General features: G+C 40.5%; 1 protein-coding gene and 1 long non-coding RNA gene across 9 annotated transcripts in view; one reads left to right on the top strand and one right to left on the bottom strand.

Annotated features, from left to right (window-relative positions):
- LOC138755825 (intermembrane lipid transfer protein VPS13B-like) overlaps positions 1-27,722 on the bottom strand; it is a 1,263,706-nt gene that overhangs the window by 187,796 nt on the left and 1,048,188 nt on the right. For all 7 annotated transcript variants that reach the window (XR_011352575.1, XM_069922506.1, XM_069922508.1 and 4 more), the window contains 2 exons: positions 13,018-13,410; positions 4,499-4,701 (listed from right to left, as the gene is read on the bottom strand). Coding sequence is in view for 6 of the 7 variants with exons in the window: in XM_069922506.1 (XP_069778607.1) it covers positions 4,499-4,701; positions 13,018-13,410 (596 nt within the window). In the remaining variant the exon portion in view is untranslated. The remainder of the gene's footprint in view (positions 1-4,498; positions 4,702-13,017; positions 13,411-27,722) is intronic.
- LOC138755826 (uncharacterized) overlaps positions 1-27,722 on the top strand; it is a 56,923-nt gene that overhangs the window by 26,073 nt on the left and 3,128 nt on the right. For both annotated transcript variants that reach the window (XR_011352576.1, XR_011352577.1), the window contains exon 3: positions 24,242-24,338. This is a non-coding gene — a long non-coding RNA (uncharacterized lncRNA). The remainder of the gene's footprint in view (positions 1-24,241; positions 24,339-27,722) is intronic.

Raw genomic sequence — 27,722 nt, forward strand, 5'->3', positions numbered from 1 at the left:
ATTGTGGTCTGACGGAGATTGTGGAGGAGATGTTCTAACTGATCCTCACTGATTATGGTCTGACGGAGATTGTGGAGGAGATGCTCTAACTGATCCTCACTGATTATGGTCTGACGGAGATTGTGGAGGAGATGTTCTTACCGATCCTCACTGATTGTGGTCTGACGGAGATTGTGGAGGAGATGTTCTTACCGATCCTCACTGATTGTGGTCTGACGGAGATTGTGGAGGAGATGTTCTTACCGATCCTCACTGATTGTGGTCTGGAGGTGAAGAAATCCATGATCCAATCACACAGTGGGGTGTTGACAGTTCTCTGATAGGAGAAGGAAGACGATGGGGTGGGGAGCTGAAGGAAAGGCGACAGAGGGATAGGGAACGAGAGAAATGTTGGGGTGAGGGTTAATGGAAATTGGAGGTCATTGTTAATACCGTTGGTTCGGAAGCCAAGACCAAATATAAGGTGCTGTTCCTCTAATTTGCGGACAGCCTTGGCTTGGCATGAGGTGATGGATAGCCATGTCAGTGTGGGAATGGTGTCCAGATTTTAAATGGTTGGCCTTAAGGAGGTAAAGGTTCCATTATTGTCGTAATAATACATAAAATTCTTTAACTTTTGTTTACCGTAAGGCAGACAAAGAGTCACCACTTTATCTGGCGTCCCTCACTGAAACCTACAGCACTTGGTGTTCCGAGGCGGTCTCCTCTCCAAGTACTGACCAGGCCTGAGCCTATTTAGCTTCTGAGAACAGACAATCCCAGGCATAGTCAGACTATTAGGAGCTGTTTTCCTTGCTGTTGCAACAGTTTATAACTGGAACTCACTGGAATCAGATAAAATCAAAACATTTAAGGGACATTTAGACAAATAAAGCAAGGCATAGGATACAGAACAAATGCAAGTAAATGGGATTAGTACAGATGGGCAAAGCTGTTGGCATGCACAGAGCAGACCAAAGATTCAAGATTTATTTTATTGCCATGTATTAAAGACAATGTAATATTACATGGAATTTGCTTTTGACTGCTGTAAGGCAGACAGATTTGGCATCGGCAGAAATTGCCTGAAGCGCCTCTTACAGTCAGAGAACCAAAAGGGAGTCCCCTCAGAGTCACCGAGTGTTCGTGGATTCGCCTCCAGCACTCCCGCAGCCGCCGCAGTCACTCAGAGTCCAGTCCAAACCACTGACCATCCAAGCTGCAGATCTGAACTACTGACATGATCAGGAAACTTTTGGCACCCTCTCACATTGAAGTTCCAATACTTGGTATGCCTTCAGCCAGAGTTGAGGCAGTCTCCAGCAGTCCACCGCCAAGTTCCTCACCTCACGTCACCAACAGCCCATTGCCTATATGTTCTTCAGCCACAGAGCCCCTCTCTAGTCTATCACCATGGTCACCTTCCCGTGGGTTGACCTCTCTGCTTCTCCTCAAATGGGTTGGGTGGGTGCAGTGGTCTCTGCATTTACTGTTGCCCTGTGTCAGTACTCTGCTTCCCCAAAATCTGCAACACCTCGTGGCTGCTGCCGACCAAAGATGCCACCATCTTGGGCGCAGAGCCCGCTGTTGCAGAATTTTTAAATAAAACTCCTGTGCTGTACAACTAGCATTACTCTGCATGGTGACAGGAAACACTTGATACCATAGAACACTACAGGACACAAACAGGCCCTTTGGCCCATCTAGTCTGTGCCAAACTATTATTCTGCCTCGTCCCATTGGCCTGCACCCATTCCATATCCCTCCATAGTCTTTCCATCCATCTGCCTATCCAAATTTTTCTTAAATGTCAAAATTGAGCCCACATTCACCACTTCAGATGGTAGCTCATTTCACATTCTCACCGCTCTCTGCATGTAGAAGTTCTCCCTCATGTTCCCTTTAAACTTGATATATACCATCATAAGCTCTCCTCATTCTTCTTCGCTCCAGGGAATGAAGCCCAAATCTGTTGAAGCTTTCCCTGTAGCTCAGTTCCTCAAGTCCCTGCAACATCCTTATAAATTTTATCTGCGCTCTTTCAGTTTTATTGATATCCTTCCTGTGGTTAGTCACATTCTGTGCATGAAAATCACTCAATTGCAAGGTTAGTCATCAGTGTTTTCTGTGCCTTGAATGAGATTTAAGGTGAAAGAGGAAAAATTTAAAGAGGACCTGAGGGCCAACTTTTTCATACCAAGAGTGCTAGGTAGATAGAACGAGGTGCCAGAGGTAGAAGTGGGCAAAAATGCAATGTTTAAAACACCTGGTTGGAATGGACAAGTTGGGCTGAATGGCTTGTTTCCATGACTTTATCTATCCTCTAATCTTCGGTGTTTCATCTGTTATGAGCCCAGAGGACCCCAAAACCCAGCAGCGCCCTTCAGGTTCTTTTAAAATGCACACATATCCCTTCATCAAGGTAAATAACTGTTTATTCTTTTTATTCAATTTTTCAGAGTGTTGCTGCCAAGGCCTGTAGCAACCAGTTGAGTTTCTGGTCATTGCTGACCGCCATGGCAGTGATAGTGTTGTTTATGGTCAGTTCACCACTGTCCGCTCAAAGGCAATTTAAAAGGGGTCAATATATGCTGGTCTTGTCTACCATGCTAACATCCTGAGAGATGTATATATAAAAAAACTCAAAATCTGATGAAAGTAATGCAATACTAAAACTTGCGAATTAGAAATGCTCATTGCTTCGCATTTCAGCGGTACGTGTTACTTGCCAATAATCAGCTTATCCCTGAGGGATATTAGGTGTTATTGTGTGCAGGTATGAATCATTTTAGTGCCTGAGGAGCTGCGAGCAGGTTGGTACAATCTTCAGCAAGCATCTTCACCAAAGGTCACTGATAAAATAGCTGAAGATCTTTTGGACTCAAACCAGAAAGTCTGCAGATAGTGGGTTTGAGGGTAATGCAAAAATGTGATGGAGAACCGCAGCAGCTCACACACCATCCGTAAGAAATAAAGGGTAACCAATGTGTCGGGCTGGGCTCTTCATCAGGTATAATCGCATCACAATGAAGGGCCCGGGCTCGAAACGTTGGTTAAACTTTACTTCCTGTGGAATTTGTGTGACCTGCTGAGTTTGACCAGCACATTTGTGTGAAGTCTTGGACTGCCTTGAATTCTGGCAAAGATATCCTGGGCTGGGATGGATGAGCAGCAAACAACCACAACCGTCTCTGTGCAAAGCCTGACTCCAGCAACTGGAATATTTTTCTTTCGATTCCCAGTGGCAGGTTTGACCATTGCATCTTGACGTCACTTGGTTGAGTGATTTTTGTTGCCAAAGGCAGTCGTTCCTCACCTCCAGAATTCAGCTCTTGGAGCTAAGATTGCAATGAGGTCTGAGATAGACTAATCCTGGTGAAATCCAAACTGGTTGAGTAAGTGTCCTTCCACAGGAAGGTCAAAGACGATTTCCATTGTTTTGTGGCTGCAGGAGTTCAAGCAGAAATCTGCTGGAGGTTTGAAATGATTCTGCATTTTAGGAACTGGATACATCCGGGCAACTTTCCACATGGACTACTATCAGAATAGGTTGATGGGAGATGTGCCTGGTTCTGGAGCAAAAGTATTCAGTACCACAGATGAAATGGTGGCTGATGCTACTGTCTTTGCTGGAACCATTCCTCTCACCCGTTTCTTAGCATCACATTGGACTGGCTGTGTGCCAGCTTCTGCCATGGTGGAGATCTCAGGAAGATGGTGAGATGCGTCAGTTCTGGCTAAATCCGTTTTAGTGAAGTTGGCTGACAGTAAAAACTGGTCAGGTTACAAACTAGCAGGTCTTTGAACTGGTGTCTTTGGATCTCTCTCACAGAGCAGCAGAATCCCTGTGTTAGGTCTCATCACATGAAACTCAATAGTGGACCACACAGTACTGCCCTTCTGACTCACACAAGAGTGTGCAAGGCCAATCAGAAGGACTTCAGTCCAATATTCATTAGAGACTGGCTTCAGAGCAACCTTTTGAACCTAATATCTACAAATCTGTGAATTAGTAAAAAACTCAAATGCAATGCTCCTCCTCCATGAAAGGTGGAAAGAATTTATGTTTCTCTTCAACACTAAAGTCAAGCTGCAGATGCCAAGGGTCATATAAAAAGTGGGTTTCTGTGCCCCTCATTTGATCTTCAATGAAGAGTGAAAATTATGAGAAACTTTTCATTCCAAGAGTTCATCCCCAAATTTTGTATCATAATTCTTCCACAATGCATATAAAATATTCACGAATGTGGGTACAATATTGATGACATTGGTTGTTTTGTTCTGCTACCCCACACTTCTGTTTGTTTTACTCTGATCTTTTTCAAAGTTTATTACTCATGCAAAAAAAAAATCAACTGCTTCAAATGCAAGTGTTGAGCTTTACCAGATAACCTGATCATGTTACAAGGGTGCTCGCTGCTTGATTTAGAGAGCTGAAAATAAAAGACATTTGGGTCAAACAAGGAACAAACTCATTAAAGCCAGACTCTTCCCAGACACCGCTGCCACCCACACAAACCTGGAGCAGTCCAGCTTTCACGTCAACCAGCACTTTTGGAACGGAGTGGAAAAGGTCAGGGTCGCCACTGTGCCTACACCACTTCGCTTCCAGTTGCAGGGTGCAGCAGAAAGGGCCAATTAGCGCCCTGTTTCTGTCTCTGAGGCACGTCTTCAGGAGGAGATCCTTCAGTTGAAGTCCAAAGGTGGCACCCAAGAGCATTCCTTGAACAGAGGGAGAAGAGGATGTCAGAGTTATCCTCTCTCATACAACTTGCACAATAAATAGTGTAAGGCTAAAAGAAACATTTGTCTTATGCAGTTCTTATGAATCGGTCCTCTGATCTTTACATCTCTGCATAATTAATACGGGATGCCAGCTCCGAAGCAGCATTGTGGAATTATGAGCAAACTGCTGAAGGAACTGAACTTTCCGCAATAATTTATGGAACAAAATATATTTTGCTGACTGACTAATCTGCCTTGTAAAGGAAATATAGCATGTACTCTTGTGTTAGGATGAATATTTTGCATACTTGAATATTCCTGTGTTTTAATTCAGCTTAGTCCAGTGGTTCCAATGGCATCCTATGCCATAGGAGCTCTGCGGTTAGTAAGGGATTACTTAAAGTGGCATGTGAGTGGGGTAAAAAAGGTCGAGAACCACTTGGCTTGATGCAAGTGCAGAAGTAGGCCATTCTCTCATCGAGTCTGCTCTGCCATTCCATCATGAGCTGACCCATTCTCCCATTCAGCCCCACTTCCCTGCCTTCTTCCCATTACCTTTGAGGCTCTGATTATCCAGATACCTATCAATCGTTCCCTTAAATACACCCCCAATGACTTGGCCTCCACCGCTTCCAAAGGTTCACCACTCTCTGGTTAAAGAAATTCCTCTGCATCTCTGTGTTAAATGGGTGTCCCTCAATGCTGAAGTTGTGTCCTCTTGTCCTAGACTCCCCCAACATGGGAAACATCTGAAATTTGAATTTCTCTCCATCAAAACAATAGTCTTCCCTTTTATTCATCCTACCAAAGTGCATGGCATTATACTTTCCAACATTATATTTCATTTGTCACTTCTTTTTACCCATTCTCTTTGCAGCCTCTCTTCTTTATCACTACCAGCCCCTTCCCCTATCTTTGCATTGTTTGCAAGGTGAGCCACAAAATCATTTTTCTGCAATATAAATCATGAGCCTATAACGTCACAAAAAAAAATAGCCCCAACACCGACTCCTGCGTATCACCACTGGAAATCGGTAGCCAACCGGAAGAGGATCCCTTTGTTTCTACTCTTTTTCCAGCCAATCAGCTAACACTCTATGCACACCATTATAATCCCCGTCATTCCCTGGGCTCTTATCTTGTTAAGCAGCCTCCTGTGCGGCACCTTGTCAAAGGCCTATTGAAAATCCAAATCTACAACGTTCATTGCATTCTCCTTTGCCTTCTTGAAATCAATCATTTAACAGCTTCCCCAAATATTGCTCGGGAACAAAGGCATAAAATGAGTTATGGATATTGACTGCAGCAAATTGAGCCCTGGGGATGGTACTTAAGATTTAAGTAAAACACAAAGGTCTACAGTCACCGTGGTTGAAGTAAAAACATGATGGTGGTGAAATTCAGCAGGTTACTTTATATAGCAAAGGCAAAGATCCATAACCAACATTTCGAGCTTGAGCCCCTTCATCAAGGTACATTTGCACTTAAGATGTACGTAGCTGTCTCTTCCTCGCTAACCTAGGAACATGGGAAACACAATATCCGGTCAGCGTGGTTAGCACAGTGGTGTTACAGCACCAGCAATTGGGTCCTGGGTTCGAATCCCACGCTGTTTATAAGGAGTTTGTATGTCCTCTCTGTGTCTGCATGGATTTTTCCCAGGAGCTCCGGTTTCCTCCTCCCCCCCACTGTTTGAAATGTACCAGGGGTTGGAGGTTAATTGGGTGTAATTGGGCAGCATGGGTTATTGGGGGCGAAAGGGCCTGTTACCGTGCTGAATGTCTAAATAAACTAAATAAATCCGATGTAAGACATATTACATTTAATCCAGACGATTTGTTTGACGCTGACAGTTATTATGTCATTCACATTTTCTTTCCCCCTTTTTCAAATAAATTCCATGCATTGCCACGTCAAGTGAGGTGATTGTGTGTGGTTTCTAACTGTGTGCAGCCAGAACTGTTCCAGGTTGCAGCTTATGACCTGCCGAATTGAGCTCTGAAGTGAATGCATGCCGTTCTGCCGAGCAGAGCGTATTCCTTTGCAGAGTCAATATCATTTAGTCAGCACTAAATGCACAGAGCGATCTTAAGCAGATGAGGTCCGTGTGCATGTCATTTATAACCTTTCCTGTTAACATCATTATTATATTGACTGCTGGGAGCCCATATTTGTTGCCTTCACTTCAAAGCCAGAGAAGCAGGCACATTTATTATTTTAATCCATCACAGTACTTATTTTCACTTTATTGGGGCACCGTGGTGTTCTTTTACACATCATTTCTGTAGCTTTTAATTAAATTTTATGGCTTCAGCCAAGAATCCTGGATGTTTTGTGTCTAACTAGGTTCAAGCAGAGTTCAGGTCAGAGATGAATCAGAAGAAAACAGAGATGGTTATCAATTTATATGATCTCATCGGGCTAAATCACAGAGAGAGCAGGTAAATAGCTGTCAGGAAGTTGAGGAGGCAGAAGACCATGTCACAATTTCAACAATAACTAATTCCGCTCATAACCCACTGCTAAAAATGACAAATTTGAAAAATGCTGCGATTCACTTAAAACCTCGATGATTAAAGAGAGAAAAGAACCCACTGCAAGGGCGATATCTAATCTTGATTTAGCTTTACTAAATATTTCAGCATTTTTCTTTTAAAGACACCAGGCTTAACTTTCAGTCCCACTTGCATTTTGCTGTATTTAGTTTGCATTCGGCAGGGCTGATCAGCATTTTGCCACAGAGCATTTCTAGAGTCTTGTGAGTTCACAATTTATTGCAGGTTTCTGGCCCAAGGATTAGGTGGTGGCTTGTTTCTTCAACATTACAACATCTGTTCTTTCCTCCTACATTCTACTTTCAGTGGATTTCAAACACACCCCAGCAGCGGGCAAGCACTGACAGATCTGCTCCTTTTTGCATTATCGTTAAGATTCGGTGAACTTAACTCGGTGTCAGCTAAATCCTTTCAGTTATTCTTTTCAGAGAGTGGGGGATATATTGTAATGACATTCAAAATCCCCGTTGTTACTGAGTCAACATGGTCGTAACCTCTCACTGAGTGCTGGGAAGAGAGCGGGTTTAAGCTACTTGTGACAAGGTGTCAAATGTGACAAAATCAAGATCCCCACACCCAATATTCTTGCAACAGTTCCAGGGGAATTTAATGGTGATTTGTATTCATCTCTACAAACTACACTTAGCTTCAACCCCCCTTGGTCTCCTTAATGCTTAATTTGTCTGCTGGCTTACATTGACAAAAGAATTTATTTCCTGTGGAGCACACAATGGTAAACTTTTGAGCTCGCAGAACTTTTGATGCTAATACAGATTTCACATTTTATAGATGATTCAGTACCATGGTAAATTAACACTAAACAATGCAAACCATTAACATTAATGTTGTAACTTGAGTTTCAGGTTATGGTTTTCACTTCCTAAAAACTCACAAAATTGATATGATGTAAGGAGACTTAATTAATAGAGGTCTACAAGATTCTGAGAAGCATAGATAAGGTAAACAGCCAACACCTTTTTTCCCCAGGGTGGGAGTTGCAAACACCAGAGGACATCTGTACAAAGCAAAGGGAGGAAAATTTAGGGGAGACACCAGAGGTAGGTTTTTCACACAGTGAGTTGCGGTGCCTGGAATGCCTTGCCAGCGGTGGTGGTGGAGGCTGAAACATTAGGGGGAATTTAAGAGACTACAGGCACATGAATGAACAAAAAATAGGTTATGTTAGGAAAGGGTTCAGTATTTTCTTGGTAGGAATATACAGGTCGGCACAACATCGAGGGCCAAAGGGCCTGTACTGTGCTATCATGTTCTATAAAGATCTAAAAGAAAATCTGTGAATCAAGAGAATTCAGACTATTTATCTGGGACATAAACACACAAAAAGATGGTAAACTGCATAGTAAATCAGTCTGCAATTAGGTGATCTGACAAAAGTATGTATTTGCATCTATTTCCTGGGCAAGTGCATAGAAATACTAAACATGCCCCCTGATCTCAATGACTGACCAGTAACCCATGCTGGAAGCATGTGCATCCAGCAAGGAAACATGAGGCATCCTGTGGCAAGACTAAAAAAAACATGCTCCAGACACAGCGAGCTCCTGAATGGGTCCCGAATAGGACACTTAAACAAATGACCTCATCATCTTGTTCAGGTAGGCGATAAATATTGGCAGTGAATGGGACAATACTGAAAGAAGTGGAAGAACAGAGGGACCTTGGGCTGTATATCCATAGAACTTTCAGGTAGCAGGAAAGATCAACAAGGGACTTTAAAGAAAACTATAACTGTTTTTTCTTAAGTAACTGAGGCATAAAACAAAAGCTAGGAGGTTATTCCAGAACTGTAGGCCACACTAGTCTGGTACTGGAACATAGAATATTACAGCACAGTACAGGCCTTTAGTCCCATGGTGTTGTGTCAACCTCCATAAACCTACTCAAAACAAATCTTCTCTACCTCATAATCCTCTATTTTCCTTTGCGCCTGTCCAAGAGGTTTTTTTTAATGCCCCTCCATCACCAGCCTCCATCACCACCACTGGCAAAGCATTCCAGGCACCCACAACTCTCTGTACATTAAATTGTAGGGCACTACCAGTAACCACAGAGACTAGGTTGAGGGAGCGATAGGCTTTAATGTACAGACGAACCTTGCTGGCCCAGATCCAGGAATAGGAATGGCGGGAAGGGAGAGGTGGCTCGACCTTTATGGCCCAGGACCACGGGGGAGGAGCCGTAGGGTGTGAGTCATCAGTGGGTGGGCCAGCTCCATATATATGGCAGTCAATCATAACTATATACAATGGAGGAAACATATCAGCACACTGTGTAAAAAGCTTAGCCCAGACACGTCCCCTAAATTTTCCTCCCCTCATTCAGTATGGATGTCCTCTGGTGTTTGCTACTCTTGTTCTGGCTGCAGGTAAGATGTCTTTGTAATGGAGAGCATGCAGTGGAGCAAGAAGATGGGAACTTGAGCCGCAGAATTTTAATTAAACTTAAGCTTTTCGATACTGGGAAGCTAAATTGAATAATTAAGGGCAGTGCACATGGATCTTTCCAATAGCATTGGTTGTCAGTTAATCTAACAGAACAGTTAGTATAGCACTTAGCGCAACAACATTACGGCGCCTGCGATCGGGACCAGATTTTCAAGCTCGCGCTCTCTGTAAGGAGTTTGTATGTTCTCCCCATGTCTCTGCACCGTGCAGTATGACTAAGTGATTTTGAAAAAAAATATAAATATAATTTTTTTTAATGTAAAAATTTTAATTTGGAACAAAGGCAGTGAAAGGCCTTATAGATTCATGTGGCAGCCACTTTCATCTCTATGGAGGTACAAGTACAACCCAATGAAACAATGTTCTCTGGTCCTCGGTGCAAACCAGACAGACACACAACCAGACATATCACACATACAGATAAATAATACATAAGGGGGACAATTATTCATCTATACAAATAGATATAGTTATTGCCAAAAAACAGCTTATAGATCTATTTAATAGGCCCTTCAGCCCATCTAGACTGCGTTGAACTATTTATTCCGCCTAGTTTCATCAACCTGAACCTCGACCATACCCCTCCATACCCATCCCATCCATGTAACTATCCAATCTTCTCTTAAATGTCAAAATTGAATCTGACCTCCACTGACACCTCTCTATAGAAGTAGGAAGTCTGGATCTATCATTTAGGAAGCTCTCTGGAGACTGAGATATGGGTAGAAATTGTCAAGGGAAGACCAGCCATGAGGCAAGATGGTTCAGGTTTACAATGGTAGCTACCATGAAGAACAGAAAGGGAAGATGAGGGATCAGCACTTTAAAGGGAATTGGGTCTCGTGGTTGTGAGGCTGAGAGACGGAAATGAAATAAAAGTGTGATGGAAGTAGAAGATGAGGCCAAGGAAGGAAGGAATGTGGAAGTCTATTGTGGATAAGTGGATGGGACAATGAACAGAATGACCAGATGTGGTTAATGGATGAAATAATGAGATGTTGGAGCTGAGAGACAGTGGCTCTACGACCTGTAAGCCTGTGCCAGTGTGCTAATTGCCTGCTGTTAATTTTGGATTGCAACAGCTAGGTATAGTGTGAATATTGTTTTTATGTAGCACCTTCCACGTTCCCTTCTCAAACCATTTAACAGCCTATCATATAATTTTAAAGTGAGCAATTTTACGACTGTTCTAATAGCTGCTAGTTTGTTCATGCAGGGGCCGACAAATAGCTCTGTGATAACGACCAGATAATCTGTTTAGCAATACTGATAAGTGTTGGTCAGCAGTGTGCTTAACTTCCTGGTATTTCTCTGAAATATCATTATGGCTTCATTAATAACTGAATGAATAACTACCTTGAAAATTGTTTTAAAAAACACAAGGACCATTGGAATGTAGAAATGCATAGCTGTGTTCCCCTTGGAGAAGATTACTTATAACCTAAGAAATAAGTATGACATGTTCTTACAAATATGGTAGTCATATCTACAAAATCTTGGTGCAGATCTTTAATTGTGTCCCATCTCACCCACGCTAACGTCCCCTCGAGATCTAAGTAAATTTTGAAAATGTGAAATTTGTGGGTAGACGCCAGACTCCCTACAATCCTTTTTATCTTCCTTTCTACTCTTTTCTTCATTCCTTTTCTTTGGTGCTTACTTTATTTTCTTTCTTTATTTACTTTTTAGGGGAGGGTGAGGGCTGCGGGGGTGGAATTATAGCCATCATGTATCAGAGATTATTATTTTTACTCTATATTCAATTTCTTTTTGTTTTTTCATTGATGGCGTTTGGCTTTAAAAGTGTAAATTAAATATTTTTAAAAAGCGCAAACAAACAGAACTGCATTTTAAAAAAAAACTTTTGAAGTTAAGTTTTGCAATTAAAATAATCTGGACAGTATGGCAGTTATCTGTACAAGCTGCCTTCAGCGACTGGTCGTCTTCAGGAGATCAGGAAATGCAGCACACGATTATCCTTAAAGAAGCAGTTTCTTTATACATATACCTTAAAATAAATCACTGACTTTCAGTCTTCAAAAAAAAGAGTAATTTGATAGCTGAACGAGAACAAAACTGGCAATGGGTTAGTCCATTTTGTGCTATTTTAATCCAAATTATTTACCTCCCTATTTTTAATAGCCTGCTAGATCAGACTTAAAAAAAAACCTTTCTGGCATGGCCTGAAGGTTAGAATACACTGTACACATTACCGAATTTTCTTAGATCCCTTTGCAGTGTTCTGCACCCATCTGCGCTTTAAAAAAAATTCAAACTGTGACAAGATATTTGTTGCCTCTCCCTTTCTATCCAGCTTGCTTCAAAACACATTAAATCACAGTAACCTATTAGCCAAACACCACAGATGATGGAAATCTGAAATAAAATCAAAATTGCTGGAAACATTCAGGCAGTATTGATGAAGACACAATTAGAATTATTTTTTCTTTCTTGCTCTTTCATTGTTTTGTCAATGCTATTGATCTGAAAGTTTTAACATGAGAATTGAAAAGCACAGAAACAGGCCACCAGCCCTTCTAGTCTGTGCAAAATTATTATTCTGCCCAGTCCCACTGTCCTGTACCCAGCCCATATCCCTTTCCATCCAGGTACCTGTCCAAATTTTTCTTCAATGTTAAAAATGAGCCTACATTCACCACTTCAGCTGGAACACTCCCACTACTTTCTGTGTGAAGAAGTTCCCCCTAAGATACCCCTTAAATATTTCCCCTTTCAACCTTAACCCATGTCATCTGGTTTGTATCTCACTTACCCTCAGTGGATAAAAGCCTACTTCTATTTACTCTGTCTATACCCCATGGGAAAACCTACTTGCATTTACTATCAATACCCCTCCTAATTTTGACTACCTCTATCAAATCTCCCCTCATTCTTCTACGCTCTTGGGAGTCAAGTCCTAACCTGCTTAACCTTTCACTGTAACTCAGTTCCTCAAGTCCCAGAAAAATCTAAGTAAATCTTCTCTGCACTCTTTCAATCTTACTGACATATTTTGTGTAGTTAGGTGACCAAACTACACATGATAACTCTTTTACTCTCTGCATAAATACTGCCTGAGCCACTGAGACGGTCCAGCATTTTGTGCTTTCATTCAAGGCAAATTATTCCATGGGTTAAACAAATTATTGTATTGCTCTTTCTCCACCTGGCAATGGATCAAATAGAATTTTAATTTATACAATGGCATTTTCTCATGATAACTTGAAGAAAATAATTTGTAATATTAGCTCACAGCGATGTAACCTGAAACTATCAGTTCTGTTGCTACTCACCTGTAGGTTTGGGACCTGCTTTTATATTAAGAACTCCTTTTAGACTTGAAAGAGAGGTCAGAATGCAAGGCCTGCTGGGATGAGGTAACGTCTCCATTACAACAACAATCTGAACCGTGTGGATGGAAAACCTCTGAAAAAATGACATGGCTTTCCAAGCGCTTCCTTGACCGAATGTCCTTTCAGTGGGTGATCTGGGTTCATTCCTCTTTCCAAATGTTGATGTAAACACCTCCTCTGTATTGTGCACTCTTCTGGGAGAGACGGCAGCTTTGGTGGTGATCTCATGACCATATCGAGGCAGTATCCTCTTCACAAAATTTGTTACTTGATCCACTTTGACAAGACTTAAGTTGACTTTCCAGGGACGTGATAATTCCAAATGAACTTCAGCTGTTCAAAAAACAAAACATTGTATTGAACAAAAATAAAATCAGTCATAACCAAGTAAAAAGGTTAAGAAAGTCTGACTTATATGTCATAGCAATGATGTAAGTTCATTTATTTTGCTGCATATGTTACCTACATAAGACCATAACACAGGAGCAGAAATAGGCCATTCAGCCCATCCAGTCTGCCCCACTATTTAATCATGAGCTGATCCATTTTCCCACTTAGCCCCACTGCCCAGCCTTCTTCCCACAGCCACGGATACCAGAGTTAATCAAGAAAATATCAATCATTGCCTTAGATACCCACAATGACATCCTCCACAACCACCTGTGGAAACAAATTCCATGGATTCACCATCCTCTGGCTAAAGAAATTCCTCTTCAACTCTTTTCTAAGCAGGTGCCCTCCATCCAAGTAAAATAAAACAGGATGCGAAAGCCAATAAATATTTAAATCTCCACACAGTGTCATCAGTTTTTAGCAATTAATTTTGTATGTTTTTCCGTTGTTACCAGAGGAAGTTGCAAGGTGGATATCACCACAGATGAATGGTTGTTTAACCAAACTTTTATTCTGACGTTCAGAAATGTCCATGCACCAATAGTGAATCTCTTATTTTTTTGCATCCTTTCTTCCACCTGATACAAATCTGGCCTTAAAAATAATCGCCAACAAATAACATCTTCTTTCATGCCCTGAGCTATCTTCAATTTAGTCAGTGGTAATTTGGAAGTTAAGAGTGGGTGGAACCTCTCTATTGCTCAAAGTCCAGTGGCTCTCAAAATATATTTACCTTCTTTAAAATAAAACACTGAAACCAAATTTATATTCGAGTGTACATCTTGTATGTATTAGTCAATTTGTCAAATCCACAGGCTTCTGACCAACTCTGGGGGAAATACAAATCAACTAATTTTTAAACAATACAGTAAACGCCACATAATAAATCTCAAGTTACGATTAAACTGTGTGGTACGTCAAGTAATGGACATTTGGGGTGAATTACAAGAGGGGTGGAACTGGCCCAGCTTGCACCATCAGTGCTCAAATTCGATTAGGAACCCTGAGCACGTCTGCAGTGCTTCCTTCCAGCATATGTTTTTTTTTCTCGCAGCGGACAGGTTCAGCTTTTGCTTCGAATTTGCTTTTTATTTTAAAAAGAAATGGTTACTCTTGTTGCTAGTGAAATACATGGCGCGGACCAGCATTTGTTGCGAGTACGACGAAGGAGTTAGTTGGATGCTACTGAAATTCACATTGGCACATCTGATGACTGTTGAATTTGATTTCAAGTAGAGTGATGCTGCCATTTAAATATTTATCATGTAAATGTTTGGGAAAGGTATAACAAAATAACTGCTTTAAGATGCATGATGAAGGCCCCAGGCCTGAAACATTGGTTGTCCTTTACTATGGATGTTGTGTGACCACAGTTTACATTGCTCATAATTAGAAATGTGGCTGGCCTGCATTAAAAAAGAATCTCAGGGAAGTATGTGATGTTACGTAATACATTTGAACTTTGGACCTGCTGAGTTTCTCCAGCTCTTTTGTGCATCGCACTTGACTTCAGCATCTACAGACTTTGTTGTTTAACTACGTTAAGTAAATCCCATTCAACACTTTCTAAATTTTAAACTTTCTTCTTAAATTTATTTAAAAGAAATTTCGTGACCAAATGTGCAAGAGTTGAATCTTAGGCACAATGTACCCATGAACCATATTAAACCTAATACACAAGTGGATGCAGGTGAACACAAAAGTCTGCAGACACCTTGATTGAAGTAAAGACCAATGATGGAAAAACTCAGCAGGTCAAACAGTGTACTTTATATAGGATATTGAATATTTATATGGAATACAAACCACCTGCAAATGGGAGGGGCAACACCTAATTATCTGTCTGGGCAGTCTCCAACCGGAGAGCATTAACATCAGCTAGCCTATTCCCTGTTCTCCCTCTCTTCCCCATCCCCCCGGTCTTCTTTCCTCCAGCTCTCCACTCCTTTCCCTCTCCATTCACAGTGCCATCCCCCCTCCCCTTGTTCGCTGATGCGCCCTCCCTCCCTTATCCACCTATTATCTCCTGCCTTTGGGACTGTGCTCCTCCCCCTGCCCCTCCCTCCCACCATCTTGTTCGGGCACCTACCTATATTTTGCTCACACCCTGACAAAGGCCTCAAGCCCGAAACATTATTTATGTAGCTTTGCTATATTAAATATCCTGTTTGACTTGCTGAGTGTAGAGCTCGTCGAAAGAACCAAAGACTTGTTGATCCAAACCAAGGCTTTTATTAGCAAAAGACCAGAGCTCTTCACAGGTGGCCGACCAGTCCGGAATGATGCGACCCGGCTAGGGACACAACCCTTTAAGGCCCAGACAGTAGGCGTGGCTTAGCTCTCAGCCAATCACTGTAAGCACAGTCTAGATACTGTAACTATATACACTATATACATTGGTGATAGATCTGGACGATCACATGGAGTTTCTCCAGCATTGTGTTTTAAATCAACCATGGTTTCTGTAGACCTTTGTGTTTTACTCCTGACTCGTGGAGTTCTGCAGGGATCAGATCATGGCCCGTAATTGTTCACTGTTTACATTTCTGAGGTGGAAAAAAGAACAGTGAGGTTTCCAAATTCATCAATGATGCAAAAATAGGGGAGGAGTCACGTGATGGAGTAGTGGCCGGACGGTGAACTCCAGCCCTCTCCAGAAAAGTCGGGAAAAACAAGAGAAAATACAAAGGCACAGAAATACAAGTTAAAGAAAAGTGAGTATAAAGGTGGAAAGAAGATGGAGACAAAAGGAGAAAAATCAAAATCAACGGAAAGAAGAGAGGAAGAGAAGACAACGGAGGAAAAAGGTGAAGGCCTTACCTGTCCGAAGAAGCCCGCTGTGGAGAGAAGACCCCACTACCTCAGGTCGGTAGAAAGAGAACTACAACAATGGCTCACAGAGCCGAGTAAAAATGCGCAACCGCGCATGCGCGACTCCTCGCGCATGCGCGATGCGCATACAAAAAAACACACCGACGGGAGGGGGGACCAGCTGGGGAGTCGATCTCCACAGCCGGCAACGACAGCTGCAGAACACCTGCAGCAAGAAGAGACCACAGAAGACAATAGAAACAAGAAAGAAGAGGAGGAAAGGGCAGCAAAGAAACAACAGATGGTCAACCTAGAGGAAGAAGAAGAGGAAGAGGAAGAGTACAGGGAAATAGAAGAAGAAAAGATAGGCAAGGTAAAGGAGGTACTTGCTCTTGTTAGAGGATACATGGAGTCATTTAAAGAATGGCAAACACAGGAATTCAATGATTTAAGAAGAAGAATAAACAACACAGAAAAGAAAATAAATAAAATGGATATGACCTTAACAGAAATGGGGAAAAAAATGGACAAGATGGAAGAACGGGCAATAGCAGCAGAAATGGAGGTAGAAGACTTAAAAAAGAAATTGGAGGAATCTAATAAAAAAACTAAAGAGACACAAGAATTACTAGCCCAAAAAATAGATATAATGGAAAATTATAACAGAAGAAATAACATAAAGATAGTGGGCCTCAAGGAAGATGTAGAAGGCAAGAATATGAGGGAGTTTATAAAAGAATGGATCCCTAAGGCCCTAGGATGTCCAGAACTACAGCAAGAAATGGAAATAGAAAGGGCACATAGAGCATTGGCCCCTAAACCACAACCACAACAAAAACCAAGATCTATTGTAGTAAAATTCCTAAGATATACTACAAGAGAAAAGGTACTGGAGAAGACAATGGAAAAAGTAAGAGAGGGCAACAAACCACTGGAGTATAAAGGGCAAAAAATCTTCATTTATCCAGATATAAGCTTTGAACTCCTAAAGAAGAGAAAAGAGTTCAATGCAGCAAAAGCGATTTTATGGAAGAAAGGATATAAATTTACACTGAAGCATCCTGCGGTATTGAAAATATTTATCCCAGGACAACAAAACAGACTATTCTCGGATCCAGAAGAAGCACGAAAATTTGCAGAACAATTACAAAAATAGACTGAGGGATGAAGACGGGTAATGAGAGCAAAAATTATCACGATTGATATGTATGTGGGTAAAGACAAAAATAGACTGAGGGATGAAGACGGGTAAGGAGGGTAAAAATGACCACGATTGATATGTATGCGGGTAAAGAGGTATAAGAGTGAATAGAGACAATGGGCATATGTGAAAGTATCTGTAATTAGAGGAAAACATAGAAAGTATAGACAAGAATTAACAAGGGAAGGTAATGGAATAGAGAGAATAAGGAGGGAACTAAAAGAGTGACCTTTGTGACATATAAAAAACGAAATCTTTTCTGGGGGGGGCTGGGTGGGGGGAAAAGAGCGGTCACTGCAAAATCAGTTGACGCTTGCGAGTGGATTCGCAAATCCAAATGGAGAGGGGAGATGTGGTTGTCCGACAAGGGATAAAGGTCAACTCAGGAGGGGAAGGGGAGATTGGGGATAAAGAAGATAGAAATAGGAGAATAAGGAAAATGTTGGATGTTGTAGGAATGTTGTCTGGTAAAGAGTTGAAAATAAGAAAACAGAAATGGAAAAGGAGGAAAGGTAATGATGGAAAAACGGAAAGAGAAGATAAACAAAATATAAAATGGCTACGCTGAACTATATGACTCTAAATATTAATGGAATACATAACCAAATTAAAAGGAAGAAACTACTAAATTTACTGAAAAAGGAAAAAATAGATATAGCATTTGTCCAAGAAACACATTTAACTGAATTGGAGCACAAGAAATTAAAGAGAGATTGGGTAGGACATGTAACAGCAGAATCGTATAATTCAAAAGCAAGAGGAGTGGCTATATTAATTAGCAAAAATGTGCCATTTAAAATAGAAGAGGAAATAATAGATCCAGCAGGGAGATATGTTATGATAAAATGTCAGATATATCAGAGCTTTGGAATCTACTTAATATATATTCACCTAACGAATTAGATCAAAAGTTTATGCAAGATATCTTTTTGAAGGTAGCTAATACGCAAGGGAACATACTAATAGGAGGGGATTTCAATCTGAATTTGGATCCAAATATGGATAAAACGGGGAAAAAAATTAACAGGAAGAACAAAGTAACCAAATTTATAAATAAATCAATGCAAGAAATGAAACTTGTGGACATATGGAGGAAACAAAACCCAAAAGAAAAGGAATACTCATACTACTCGACTAGACATAAAACATACTCAAGGATAGACCTATTCCTGTTATCAGCCCACATACAAGGGAGAGTTAGGAAAACGGAATATAAAGCTAGACTATTATCGGACCACTCACCCCTGTTATTGGCAATAGAGCTAGAAGACATCCCTCCAAGAATGTATAGATGGAGATTAAACCCCATGCTACTTAAAAGACAGGATTTTAGAGAATTTATTGAAAAACAATTAAAAATGTACTTTGAAGTAAATACGGAATCAGTGGAAGATAAGTTTATACTATGGGACGCAATGAAAGCATTCATTAGAGGGCAAATAATAAGTTATGCAACCAAGATGAAGAAGGACTATAATCAGGAAACAGAGCAGTTGGAAAGGGAAATAATAAACATAGAAAAAAAATTAGCAATAAAGGAAGATACAACCAAAAGAAGAGAATTGGCGGATAAAAAAATAAAATATGAAACATTACAAACATATAAGGTGGAGAAGAATATAATGAAGACAAAACAGAAATATTATGAACTAGGGGAAAAAACACACAAAATCCTAGCATGGCAGCTTAAGACAGAGCAAACTAAGAAAATGGTATTGGCAACAAGGAAAAAAGACAAACAAATTACATATAATCCAAAAGAAATTAAGGAAAACTTTAGAGAATTCTATGAACAATTATACCGAACCGAAAACGAAGGGAAAGAAGGGAAAATAGATGAATTTTTGACTAAAATTGAACTACCAAAACTACAAATAGAGGAACAAAATAAATTAACAGAACCATTTGGAACAGTAGAAATACAAGAGATAATAAAAAATTTACCAAATAATAAGACACCAGGAGAGGATGGACTCCCAATAGAATTCTACAAAACATTTAAAGACCTAATAATACCGCCCCTCCTGGATGTAATCAACCAGATTGATGAGACACAAAACTTACCAGATTCATGTAAAACAGCAATAATTACAGTGATACTAAAACAAGGGAAAGATCCACTCTCACCAGCGTCATATAGACCAATATCTTTGCTAAACACAGATTATAAGATAATAGCTAAACTATTAGCGAACAGATTAGCAGAACAGGTACCGAAAATGGTAAATTTAGACCAAACTGGATTTATCAAAAAAAGACGCACACCAGACAATATTTGTAAATTTATTAACTTAATTCATGCAGTAGAAGGAAATAAAGCACCGGCAGTAGCAGTTGCTTTAGACGCAGAGAAGGCCTTCGACAGAGTAGAATGGAATTACTTGTTCAAAGTATTGCAAAAATTCAGTTTACCAGAGAAGTATATTAATTGGATTAAAGCATTATATAAGGGACCGTTAGCGAAAGTGACAGTAAATGGACATGTATCAAAGCAATTTAACTTAAGCAGGTCAACGCGGCAGGGATGCCCACTATCACCATTATTGTTTGCGCTAGCTATAGAACCACTAGCAGAATCGATAAGAAGAGATAATAATATAAAAGGAATAAAAATAAAAGACAGGGAATATAAAATCAGTCTGTTTGCGGATGATGTGATAGTGTACTTAACAGAACCAGAACTAGCAATAAAAGAACTATATAAGAAATTGAAGGAATATGGAGAAGTGTCGGGATACAAGATAAACGTAAATAAAAGTGAAGCAATGCCTATGAATAACGCGGATTTCTCAAAATTTAAGGAGGAATCCCCATTCAGATGGCAAACGCAGGCAATAAGATACCTAGGTGTGCAAATAAACAAAAATCTAGGCCAATTATATAAACTCAATTACAATCCACTAATGAAAAAATTACAGGACGATTTAGAGCATTGGAAAGAGCTACCACTAACACTGATAGGAAGGATAAACTGTATTAAAATGAACATTTTTCCAAGGATACTATACTTATTTCAGGCATTGCCAATACAACTGACAGAAAAATTCTTCAAAGAGTTAAAGAAAATAATAAGGAGATTTTTATGGAGAGGGGGGAAACCGAGGATAGCACTAGACAAATTAACAGAATGGTATAAACAAGGAGGCTTACAATTGCCAAACTTCAAAAATTATTATAGAGCCGCACAATTAAGGTACCTATCAGATTTTTATCAAACAAGGGAAAAACCAGACTGGACGAGACTAGAATTAGATAAAATAGGGGAAAAGATACCTGAACACATATTATATAAATGGGACGAAAAATTGGTACAACATAGAACTTCTCCAGTATTACACCATCTCCTCAATATATGGAAGAAGATTCATGTAGAAAGAAATAAAATAAATTACCAAATACCAAAACTAATATTGACGCAAAATAAGCTACTCCCTTTTACAATAGACAACCTTGCCTTTAGAAAATGGGAAAAAAAAGGGATTAAAAGAATAGAAAATTGTTTTTCAGGAAGTAGATTCTTATCCTTTGAACAAATGAGAGATAAGTACAATATAACGGGAGATACAGCGCTGGCATATTACCAACTGAGATCCTACTTGAAAGATAAATTAGGAAGCAACTTGAGTTTACCAGAGGGAAGTAACCTTGAATATGTGATTACAGATACAATGTTAATCAAAAGATTTATAAAAAATATGTATATTAAACTGCAAGAAAAGGAAAATGAGGAAACAAATGGTAAAACTAAACAAAAATGGGAACAAGATTTAAATATAAAGATAAAAAAGGAAACATGGGAGAAGTTATGCTCTGGAACGATGAGAAATACAATAAATACGAGGCTGCGTATGATACAATATAATTGGTTACACAGACTATACATTACACCGCAAAAGTTAAATAAATGGGACCCAACAGTATCTGATAGATGTTTTCGATGTAAAAAAGAAAGGGGAACAACAATTCATGCAATCTGGACATGTGAGAGAGTAGAAAAATTTTGGGATGATCTCAATCAGATATTAAATAAAATAACAGAAAACAATATACCAAAGAATCCAGAGATCTTTCTCCTAAGTAACATAAAAAATAAAGAATTTGGAATTGACTTGGAGGATGCACAAAAAAGATTTGTTAAGATAGCCCTAGCTGTAGCAAAAAAATGTATTATGTCAACCTGGAAATTGGAAGATAATTTGAAAATACAACAATGGTATATAGAAATGAATAAATGTATTCCATTAGAAAAAATAACATATAGTTTAAGAAATAATATTGAAATATTCGAACAAGTATGGGAGCCTTACATTAAATACAATAGCGAAAACCTACCGGGAACAAACATTACCTAAGTTGATGGAAGGAGAAGAGAAGAAAAGAATGGACTCAGTAGAATTTCTGGTGTATTTTTGTTGAATGACAACATTGTCTAACTGAATTAATGCAACCTAGATTGTATAACTAAAATGGATGAGAGGGGGGGGGGGGATGGGGGGGTGGCTTGGGAGGAGGGAGGGGGGAGGGAGAAAAAGTCACTGTAAATGTGTGGAAAAGAAAAAGTGTATATCATGGCTATTGTGATTTATGGTGTGAAAAATAAAAAATTTAAAAAAAAAAAAAAAAAATGATGCAAAAATAGGGGGAAGGGTATGTGGTAATAAAGATACCATGATTCCACAATGTGATATCGAGTGTTTGAGTGAGAGGACAAATGGATTATAATGTGGGGAAGTGGTTTACTTTTACACAAGTGGATGCAGGGATTTTATTTAAGTGAAAGAAAAGGAAAGTCTTGAATGGATATGGAAACTCTCAGTGGATCCCCTTATAGCCAAGATTATGAAGCGCTTGTCTTGCTGAGAAGTAATCACGGCAATCAAGTCGTGCATAGCAAGGTCATGACAATCTTTGGCTTGGCTTCGCGGACGAAGATTTATGGAGGGGGTAAAAGTCCACGTCAGCTGCAGGCTCGTTTGTGGCTGACAAGTCCGATGCGGGACAGGCAGACACGGTTGCAGCGGCTGCAGGGGAAAATTGGTGGGTTGGGGTTGGGTGTTGGGTTTTTCCTCCTTAAACAAATGTTTTAGTCAAGTTGGCTGAGGGATTAATATTGCCCAAAAGAATGATGCCAAGTGAACCTCGAATATATACCCGTCTGAATATAAGCACCACCAACAGTATTGAGCAAAAGTGTTGGAACAGACTCCATTTTCACACCTGCAGAGTGGCTGACTCAGAATGTGCCACCACTTAGCAATGCTTGTATGACATTGTTAGAAGATGGAAATTAAAGCATTACTGTTTACTGTTAGTGTCATGTTCATATTTTAGTTACAGACATATTGCCCAAACATGATTAGTAGTTTGGAATGAATATACTTCAAATAAAAATTACATCTACCATCATAAAGAAGTTTGCACTATATGTGGATCAATCAAAAACAGAAGGTCCTTCGACTAGTAGGAAAATCATCTGCACTCCTTATTTGTCAGATCTTAAGTGGTTTTATTTTTATTCCTGCCAGCAAATATATTAATTAAATTTCTGAAAATTCTGTAATTATTTAATTGAGATTGTTATTTTCATATATTTTAAAGATGTGCCTGGATATGTAAGAATTCCATTTGAGTACTTCACTGAAAAGTGACGTCACCAATAACTACGGTAACATTCCAGAAACTCGACTATTAAGCACATTTCTCAAATCCAACTCTGTGTCATGAGACCGCAGTTAAACATGATGAACGAGGGAACAAAAGTATGATAACTTATTGATTGATTACAGTTATTAACAATTTATTTATGATGTCCAAACTATTTATATTTATTAGCTCTTCATTCTTATTGTAAGAAAAAAAATTCTGAATAAGTTACAGAGGAAAAAGATGGATGATATTGGCGAGCAAAATGGCAGTGTGGAGGAGAAGAGGATGGGCTTGCGGAAGGGTTAGCGGCAAGGATGTGCTAACAGAGTGTATTACGCAACAGTGCTGGAGAAACACAGCAGGTCACACAGCGTCAACAGGAAGTAAAGAGTAACGAATATTTGGGGCCTGAGCCCTTCATCAAGGTACGAATAAAAAGTAGGCAGGCATCTGAATAAAAAATGGGGGGGAGGGAGAGGAGGAAGGGGCAGTGGCAGCACAGGTTGACAGGTAAGAGGTTATTGGTGCATATGGCTGGGAGGGTAGAAGAGAAAAAAGCTGAGAAGTGATAAAGGGAGCTGGCAGCTCTTGGATTGGAGAGGGAAGGGAAGGGGGTGAGGTGCTGGAGAAAAGAAGACAAAGGGTTAGGGAAAGGTTTTATGGAAGCTAGAGAAATCAATGTTAATGCCGTCTGGTTGGAGAGTGCTGTGGTGATACCACCACCAGCCGACTGCAGGAGGTGATCTCTGTACCTGCAGGAAGACCACCTAAGGGTTGACTCCACCTGGCCGGCTGTCAATCAGCTGACCCGAATATAGACCTGAGCCGGCCCCTCCTGAGCCAGTCACACGGGAGCCGCCAAGGCATGAACTAGTGTTCAGACTTTTACTGGAATAAAGCCTGTTGTACGGTCTTTTGAGTTTTGTGCTTGCTCGCTGCCTCCTCAGCGCATCACAAGTGCCCAGAAGGAATATTAGGTGTTGCTACTCCAATTTGCGGGTAGTTTAGCAGTTCAAGAGACCATGGATAGACATGTTAGTGTGGGAATGGTATGTGGAATTGAAATGTTTCCCACTGGGAGGTCCCTGTTGTACTATCATCCGTGTTTTTCAGAATCCTTTGGAAGGAAACAAGAGCAACCAGCCAAAATGTTTGAAGAAGACCGGTGGAGACCAATAGATTAATGTAAGGCAGATGACAATCCCTGAAGGTAAAGGAAAGGTGACAATGTAGAAGAACTAACCAAAGCCTTATGCTACAAAGCACAAGTATTTATGGATGGCTATATTGATCTAAATATAACAAAGTGAAATCATGGAGAGATTTTAAAGGAATGAATTAGAGCAGCCATTCTCAAACCTTTTTTGGCTGTGGCTCAAAGTTTAAGGTCCCCCTTTCCTGTGAAGCAATCAAGTTTTGCTTTTTACGTGCTTCTCTCCTACCGACGACATGAAAACCAGTAAAAAAATGTATGTTATGTGTGATCAAAACATGGCTTAAATGTGCCGTAGCCCCCAGGGGTTATGGCCCTTTTGAGAATGGCTGTGTTAGAGAACAGAACTTATGACTAAACAACTGTGTGAACTGTTAAGTTTCTGCTGGATGCAGTATACTGCTTCAGATTTACCTATTTATTGTCAGAATACATACATGACATCACATACAATCCTAAGATCCTTTTTTCCTGTGGGTGAAGCAAAATTACTACTATCTGGTAGTACAAAAAAAGATTGTACTCACATACACATGTAAATAAATACAGAAATGTAAACAAACTGAATATGTAATAGAGAGAAAAAAAATTAATAGCGAAAAAGAGTCCTTAAATGAGTTTCTGATTGAGTTTGTCGTTGAGGAGTCTGGTGGTGGAGGGGAAGCAGCTGTTCCTGAACCTGGTGGTGTGAGTCTTGTGGCACCTGTACCCTATACTCTTACAGCAGTCAGGGAATTTTGTGTAATATTATCTAGAACGCTTCCATCAGCGCTGTCTCTGTTCCATCCTCAACATTCATTGGAGTGACTTCATCACCAACATCAAAGTACTCGAGCTGGCAGAGTCCGCAAGCATCGAATCCACGCTGCTGAAGACCCAACTGCGCTGGGTGGGTCACGTCTCCAGAATGGAGGACCATCGTCTTCCCAAGATCGTGTTATATGGCGAGCTCTCCACTGGCCACCGAGACAGAGGTGCACCCAAGAAGAGGTACAAGGACTGCTTAAAGAAATCTCTTGGTGCCTGCCACATTGACCACCGCCAGTGGGCTGATATTGCCTCCAACCGTGCATCTTGGCGCCTCACAGTTCGGCAGGCAGCAACCTCCTTCGAAGACTGCAGAGTCCACCTCACTGGCAAAAGACAAAGGAGGAAAAACCCAACACCCAACCCCAACCAACCAATTTTCTCTTGCAACCGCTGCAACCGTGCCTGCCTGTCCCTCATCGGACTTGTCAGTCACCAACGAGCCTGCAGCAGACGTGGACATACCCCTCCATAAAACTTCGTCCGCGAAGCCAAGCCAAAGAAAGAAGAAGACCTATTCTGTACTATTACACGACAATACAGGAATCTTGAATCTTAAATCACCATTTTTACTGCAAATAATGTTTTTTTAAAAAGTACCCAAGTTGCAATACCTCTTAGCAAAAATGAAGGAAAACAAAAGGAGATGAGAGGAATGGTGAGGACAGCATCATACCAGCAACTCTCTCTGCAAGTATGGGCATCTGCTTTGGCAATGTTTCAGAATAATTTTCTCCAAAGTACAGAGGAGAGGTGGTTCAGAAGGAAATGATAGTTTTAGCAATTGTTCCATAGCCAATTGATAATAAGCGAGTTATGTAATTTCCAAACTGAACTGCTCTGAATTCAAGGCTACAACATTAACTATTTAGCTCTGATACTACCTGAACGATTGAAGCTCTACTGATCGGGGCCAACTCTATCCCCAATGAACACAAGAGAGCTGTGCAAAAAAATCCAGTTAAATTGTATCTGTGATTAAATTTTTTTAAATGTACTAAATTTAGATAGGTAGAGGGCCCTTTCGGCCCATGAGCCCATGCCGTACAATTGCACCCAATTAACCTACAATCCCCGGTACATTTTGAAGGTGGGAGGACACCAAAGACCGTGGGGAAATCCCAAGCAGACATGGGGAGAGCGTACAAACTCCTGACAGACAGTGTGGGACTTGAACCCTGGCCCCGATCGCTGTACTGTTGAATAGTGCCCCACTAACTGCTCTGCTGGCCATGTCGCCGGACACTCCATGTGGCCATACTTTGACTTTTCTTGCCATGAAGCTCAACAGTGATGAGTGTGTGAATAAGGTTGGAGTGAAACACGGAAGACTGCAGACGCTGTTATTGCAGTTAAAAACACACAGAAATGCTGGAGGAACTCAGCCAATCTTGCAGTGTTCATAGGGGATAAAGGTATTACAGCTGTATTGGGCCTGAGTGAATAAAGTTATGAGACTTGATAGTTGAGGGATAAATAATATCCAGGAAACTGGAAGAACTATCCTGTTATTCTTCAGTTATGCCGTGGATCAGGGGGTGGCCAACCTTTTAATTTTACATTTTTAATTGAGACATACAGCACTGTAACAAGGCTATTTCGGCCTATGTGTCCGTGGCACCCAATTAACCTACACTCCTGACCTGAAATGACCTGTTACGGTGCTGTATGTTCAATTAAAGATTAAAAATTAAAAGGTTGGCTACCCCTGCCGTGGATGATTCACGTTCAGGGCAGATGGGTGTTCTTGCACAAATGACTCACCCGACAGCCCAGCTTTACAGCACAATCTTGGTCTAAATTTAGAGCTCGTGTCCCAGGATCATGACCTAAAACCACAACCTTCTGAATCAGTGAGTGTGGGATGCCCTCTGTGCCGTGCCTGATGCTTCGCATTAAAATACCATTTGCAATCACAAAAAACTTTGGCACAAGAATCACAGAAAGTATGGACAGAAACTTCAAAGAGATAATGGAGCACATTGCGCAGTCAGCTTGGTGCACGATTATTACATTAATATATTTTGAAGATGAGTTGTTAGAGGTGGTGTGCAGTTCTAGCCATGCAAAGAATATTAACATAATTTAGAAATAAACGGCAATTTTGGTACTTTTCAAAAAAGATAATAGGAGCAAAATAAAAGTTTGGAGCATAGCTACAATGTGAGAAAATATTAAGAACACTCCAATGAGTGTTCCTACTGAGTCTGGATTGAAGTCAGAGCCATCAAGGTCAGATCTTCGTGACAATAACTCATTTATGATATTTCTCCGGGAAGTATTCAGTAGCATCATACAGTGGGCAAGTTATTGGAGAGGATTCCTTGGGACAGTATTAATAAACATAGTCTTCTCAGGGATAGTCAGAATCGCTTTGTGAGGGGCAGGTTGTGGCTCACATGCCTATTTCAGTTTTTCAAAAAGGCATCAAAAGAAAATAATGCAGGTAAAGTGGTACATCTGGAGTTTAGTAAGGCGCTTGACAAGGTTTCCCATGGTAGGCTCATTCAGAAAGTAATGAGGCAGGGGTTCCATGGAACCATGGCTGTGTGGATTTAGAATGAGCTTGACTAT

Source organism: Narcine bancroftii, chromosome 2 (genome assembly GCF_036971445.1).
Source record: "Narcine bancroftii isolate sNarBan1 chromosome 2, sNarBan1.hap1, whole genome shotgun sequence".
NCBI classification, from domain to species: Eukaryota; Metazoa; Chordata; class Chondrichthyes; order Torpediniformes; family Narcinidae; genus Narcine; species Narcine bancroftii.